The sequence below is a fragment of the Thermobia domestica genome, chromosome 10, assembly GCF_964235325.1.
Source record: "Thermobia domestica chromosome 10, izTheDome1.hap1.1, whole genome shotgun sequence".
Classification (NCBI taxonomy): Eukaryota; Metazoa; Arthropoda; class Insecta; order Zygentoma; family Lepismatidae; genus Thermobia; species Thermobia domestica.
Window position 1 is genome coordinate 229,834,173 of NC_137463.1, and position 6,605 is coordinate 229,840,777.

At 36.0% G+C, this 6,605-nt stretch overlaps 1 protein-coding gene across 1 annotated transcript in view; it reads left to right on the forward strand.

The window, feature by feature from the left end:
• The first annotated feature begins 6,210 nt into the window (after window positions 1–6,210).
• LOC145663047 (putative inorganic phosphate cotransporter) overlaps window positions 6,211–6,605 on the forward strand; it is a 48,749-nt gene continuing 48,354 nt past the window's right edge. The window contains exon 1 of the mRNA XM_081729205.1: window positions 6,211–6,392. Coding sequence (XP_081585331.1) covers window positions 6,368–6,392 — 25 coding nt within the window. The 5' untranslated portion in view covers window positions 6,211–6,367. The remainder of the gene's footprint in view (window positions 6,393–6,605) is intronic.

A 6,605-nucleotide genomic window follows, 5' to 3' on the forward strand; every position in this document is an offset into this window, starting at 1 on the left:
AATTTCTTTGAGCCAAAATATCTAATGAAGATAATTGAATTTTCCTGTCGTACTCCCGTTTCAATTCGCAGTCCTCGTACAATCAAATAACAATACTCGCACAGGCTTTCATAGATATTTGCAATGACTTTTATGTCGGAATTCTTCAATACGGATAGATTTGAGACAGCTGATAACTGTTGCAACGTTTATCATGTCAAATGCTTTCTCGTAGTCGAGGAATGCAGCACGAAGGGGCCACTCATACTCAAGGGCGCCCATGTTGTGGTTTCCAAGGGGGGGCAAGAAAAAAGCGACATTTCAAATATAGTTTCAAATTTTGCTGTAACTATTCTAAAAATTCTATTAGGTTTTCGATATTCCGAAGTACAATTTCCTCTAGGGGGCGAGCACCCCGCCTTGCTCCCCCTGATGGGCGCCCTTGCTCATACTCGTTTGATCTTTCAATCAGTTCACTGTCACTCACTAGAGCCTGTCTATGTCAGGTCCACCCTCGGAAAAATGCAAATATACTTCTGCCCCACCCCCGCCAGCCTCTGACGGAGGAAACCTTCCCTTTGCTTAGGGAAAAGAAGTGAACGACCTCAGCTGTGTTCAGTCTTTTGGTCTTGACGAGTGAAGATTGTAGGCTAGAACCTGTCTATCTCATCTATGCCCTCGGAAAGTATGTGAACTATACTTCGGCCCCACCCCCGCAAAAATGAACGTCCTGGCTTTATTACGTGAAAACTTATACGCATTCAAAGATTTCACTATGAATTTTGACGGCAGCCATATCGATGACGTCATAGCTCCTAAACCCGTAACAGGTATCTTGGGAATACTTTGCCAGAAGTACACCATAACTAGTGATACATATTCCAGCAAGTTTCGTTTTGTTATTTTAAATGTCTCAGTTAAAGCCTAATTAGACTGGACTACAACTAGTATAATTTAAAGAGTTTCAACTTAACATGTGCCATAAACACTTTTCGTTATAAATCTCGAGTGTATGAAGTGTTTTTAATTTTTTAATAATTTAAAGTAAACTACAGATACATTAATGCAGCTGCACCGATCAAAGCTTTATGAGGCACACAAAAGTAGTAATTTATTATATTAATCTTCGATTTCCTTATGGAGTTTTAGTAGACTAATATAATAATCCACAATTTTATGCCCCATGTAGCCTCCGTTGGTACAGCTGCATTAATGTATGTCATTTACACTGAACTAATGTCTTCTTTAAAAATAATTTTAGGAATATTAGAAAAAATGGACCAAAAGATTGCGATTTTGGTCAAGAATTTTAGGAATAATAAAAAATGCGTCAAAAGGTTCCGATCTTGGCAAATAATTAGTTTGTGAACAAGGATCCTCAAAATTTTTGAACGGGCTTTTTTTATTATTTATTTATTTTTTTAACGGAATAAGCACATCATACTGAGTTAAGTGATAGTTTGGGTTTGGATAAACTATATGTAGTTCTCCAGAAATAAGGCCTACAAGAAAATTTTTGACCGGAATATATTAGGTCTTTTGATCCAAAAAGGAAAACGTGCTAGACCAGAGATATGTAATGGAAAATGTTTATGGCCCATTTCAACTCGAAACTATTAACCTATACTAACTGTATCCATTCCTGCTGACTCCTAAATAAATAAATTCAAACAAGCAAAATTTAGACATGTTCAGCAGAAAATTCTGAATTATTATTATTATTATTATTATTATTATTATTATTATTATTATTATTATTATTATTATTATTATTATTATTATTATTATTATTATAGCAAAGCGAGCGAAGCTCCTATTTACTCGACTAAGGCGTCCAGTTATCCGAATACTCCTCCAAGATGTCTGCCCCATTTTAAACTAAATTTGTCATGATAATTCGAGAGAGCGCGCTGAGAGTAGTAAGAATCACAAATCCTGATTAAACAATTCGTTCAGAAATTTTCACCGAAAGACTATATTTCCGAGATGTTTGAAACGTTCCTCACCAAATTTGAGATGAAGATTCGAGAGCGCGCGTTGAGTGTCGTGAGGGGTCGCATGTCCGAATTTGACATACCATTGAGGAATAATCACCGAAAAACTGAATCTCTGATACAAGGGCGCCGATTCTAGGGAGCAGGGGCCCGGGTCCGCCAATGCTCATGTGGGCCCCTTGTATTTATGAACATACACAATATTTAGCATAACTTGTATTCAATTTGTCTTAAAACTCTCATATATCCCTTCTGTAACCAACACACATCTGAATGCCACCCCCTTCCCAAGCTACAGAAAAATCGTCGTCCTTGCTCCAAGATGCCTAAATCGTTTCCATCAAATTTTTCACGGTGATTCGAGAGCGCGTGTTGAGTGTCGTAAGAGATCGCATGTGTCGATTGGAGATACTATTGAGGAATAATAACCGAAAAACTGGATCTCCGAAATACCTGAACCGTTTTCACCAAATTTGACATGGTGATTCGAGATCACGCGTCGAGTGTCGTACAGGGTCGCATGTTCCGCTTGGACATACCATTGAAGAATAATCATTGAAAAACGGGGATAATCAATAAAGGTCGTACGCTTTGCTCCAAATTTGCAATTATTGTATACCTAGTTATTATTATTATTATTATTATTATTATTATTATTATTATTATTATTATTATTATTATTATTATTATTATTATTACTGGAAATCATTTTGTAATAATTACTTAAATATCTGTAAAACACGAAACCATGTATTGTACTATTTACTGAATTCCAATGGTAACAACTTAGTTTTAGCAGGTGTAAAAAGGAGGGTTTTAATTAGTGGTGGGCACAAAAACCGGTTTTTCGGTTTTCAATTTTTAGAAAAACCGGTTATCGGTTTTCTTCAAAACCGGTTCGGTTTTTTACCTGGTCCGGTTTCGATTTTCTTCAAAACCGATTCCGTTTTTTTTTTTTCAAAATTTGTTCTATTTCTAACCAGAGTGGTGTTTCGTTGTTCTCCGGAAACCGAATCCATTTCCACAGAAATAGTTTTATGTTTTCGAAAAGTTTTCACCGAAACCTGTTCGGTGAAAACCGAACCGGTTTTGCAGAAATCCGAAATGTCGGTTTTTCGGTTTTTGTAGAAACCGGTTTTCGGTTTTTATAAAAACCGGTTTTGCCCATCCCTAGATGGCTACCCATTACGAAAGTTCACGCTATGCTACTGCACTTGCTCTTTATGATTGAACCTTTGAAGAAAATTCCTTTCATGAATCACAACTGATACTTTTTGTTAAAGAACAGAATATAAAAATTATATAGGAATCTCTAAATGGAAAAATACTTTTCTCCAATGGTTTCCTACTCACATCCATGGTTTATAGTTTCCTTGAAACAAGAAACGTGATAATCATGTTACTCAACTCTAAAATTTTACGCACGTCATAATAGATATTTCGCGTAAGACACGTTCAAAGAGGAAGTGGTCGGTCTGTTCTAATGTGAGTACGAAATAGAATCAACTGATTTCCTTGAGTGATAATGATTTGGTTCTAGTTGTGACTTGAAAATTATCTTGTATAATTCTTTTATTATCTTTTCGTACGTGATAGGAGTAGAGGTGATAAAGAGTCTTCAAAGTTGATGTATAAAACCGAAAATGGAATCTTAATTTAAGAAAGTATCCGTTGATTGTACTTACAGTCAGGCCCAGATTTAATGTTTTGTCGCCCCTAGTCCGAAAGAAGTTTGCCGGCCCACATCCTGACATACAAAATTTTAACAGAATAGAAAAAAATAATTAAAAATTAAACTTCTATGCATTTATTTCAATGTTTCTGTATAAATTGTAAATCTGCTCCGTAGAAATATTTGACTTGTTACAAATTTACGTTTTATAAAACACACACACACACACACATATATATATATATATATATATATATATATATATATATATATATATATATATATATATATATATATATATATATATATATATATGCACTAGTGCAATAATAAAAGAAATTTGTTTTGAATTCTCGTCCGTAATAGTGTGAATATTTGAACACTAAAAATATACCAAGCAGAGTTCAATACTTGTTTTGATTGTTGAAATTTAAGTGTGTACAGTAATACATCACATTAAAATCATAAAACTTGATATAAAAATGAAATGAAATCTTTGAGTTTTATGTCCCATGGTTATGCCGGTTAGGCTAAAAGAGACGTTGATGATGAGTAATGAATGAAATGGTGGAATGAAGAAAGTGGGAGGAAACTCGATAACCCCGAGGAAACCCACGCACTATGCGTTTGTCCACCACAAAATTCACTTGGCGGGGCCTAGGATCGAACTGGAACCCCAAACACACACCATAGGTGAATGCGCTACCACTGAGCCACCGCGGCCCCCCATAAGACTTGATAGAACAAGAAAGAGATGAAATAAAATTGTTCAGTTTAGTGTCCAACGCTTATATCCTTTAGGCCAGCCATGCATACAGAACAGCCGGCCCCTGGCTGACTCCTACCCACTGAATCTTTTCATCCGGCCCGCCTGATACGTTATTGAAAATGCATTTACCTCTCAAATAGTATTGAAAATTTTCTCAACCCTCATTGAAGATGAAAAATCAAGTCTCCCACTAAAATGATAATAGTTTTTTTCCTGCTTTTCGTCAGTAAATATTTTTGTTACCATCATAACAGTTTTTGTGTCCGTGTGATGTTAGTGTACGATGAACGCATTCTCCCTTGAGTATGGCTGTTCATTTTTTTTTTGGCCCACCTCCTATTCCAACTTGCACATACCCGCTTTAGGATAAGGGAGACGATAATTTAGGCAAGTGAATGATGATGAAAGAATTGGGGACTGAGAATATAGGAGGAAACGGGACTATCCCCGGAAAAATCCATGGACACGATATTTTCACCATAAATTTACTTGGCCCGGGATCGAAGCACGGACCCAACACCCCAGAGGTAAGCACTGTACCACTGATCCACCGTGCCTCCCAAAGCAGGAGAAAAGAATATTATGAAACAGTATAAGGAAATTTGTTTATTATTTTAATCAGATTTATTATTTTTATTATTGTTACTCAATTTCTGAAAGTGTTTTTTTCATCTTGCTTATTAATTTTTTGCCCAACGTGCGCCCCCTAAAAAGGTTTCGTTTCGTCCCTAGGTCAGCCTAGGGATAAATCTAGCCCTGCTTGTAGTAGGTTATTTTAGATTTTGCTAGGAGGGGACAAGATTATCTACTAACATAAGCATTTCACCTTTTCTATTACTATGTTAGTACACAGTTAATTAAAACGAATCTATTTCTTAAACTCACGAGGGGGCAATTGGCCTGACAACATTTGTACGACTAGAAATACGCAATTGCAATATTAATTACTTTGAATTGCAATTAAAACACAATTCGTGTAGCTTTCTTAACTCCACGGGAAGGCCAATAACCCGGAAATATTATATGGCACCATTTTTTCTATGAACCAGTAATGTATACAAAAACTACATTTGCAAATGAAACTATATATATTAAGGGGTCACTTCAAAAAAGTGGGGGGGATCAGTGGTAGAGCGTTCACCTCCGGTGCTTGGGGTCCCTGGTTCGATCCCAGCTCGCGCCGTGTGGATTTTGTGGTGGACAAACACCGTGCTCGTGGGTTTTCTCGGGGTTCTCCCGTTTCCTCCCACTTTCTTCATTCCACCATTTCAGTCATCTCTAATCATCACGGTCTCCTTTAGCCTAACCGGCATACACTTGGGACGTAAAACTTAATGATTACATTTCATTTTTTCAAAAAAGTGGGGGCAATTGTCCCCTCTTTCCCCCCTAATCGCCGCCCTTGTATTTATATTTTTACCTGGACAATGAAGTTTGTTTGTATCAGTGTTGGTTAACTGAAAAGTGACCGTTAAAAAAGGGTTCACTGTATTTGTCTGTTAAAATAAAAAGATAAGATTTCTGTAAAATTTAAAGTTTTGCATCTCTATTGGTTTTAGTGAAAATGATCTTAGTGTGTTGATTCCGTATATAGAAAAAAAAAAACAGTAGAGAATTCAAAGGAACTTCAGTAAACATTAAATTAAAATGGTTATGAAAGGAGGAAGATGTAGTAACATCCGAACGAAAGCCCTTATCAAGTTGGCAGGAATTGAGCGGTTTAGATGGAGTCTTAAGTGGAAGTAAAGACAAGGCGTGGGAGAATGCCATTCATTTAGAGAGCAACAGCTTTTGTTAAACCAATTTCTTCGCCTAGGCGTTACTTCATGTGTGTGTGAAGGGTTCATCCCTCCCCTTGCATCTGGATACAGCCTTACATGGAATAGTGTATGTATAGTGGAACGTGTATTCGCATTTCGTCTGTGTGCCTGTGCGATCGACCATTGCGCCAAAATGGAACGGTGTAAGACAATTAACGGTAAGTGTATTATTATTATTATTATTATTATTATTATTATTATTATTATTATTATTATTATTATTATTATTATTATTATTATTATTATTATTATTATTATTATTATTATTATTATCCAAACATGTTAGGGAAGAACCCCACCCCCTCAAGTTTTAGGATTCCTCAATTCAAAAAAAAAAAAAAGTGTAATGTAAGTGTTGAATATGACTCCTC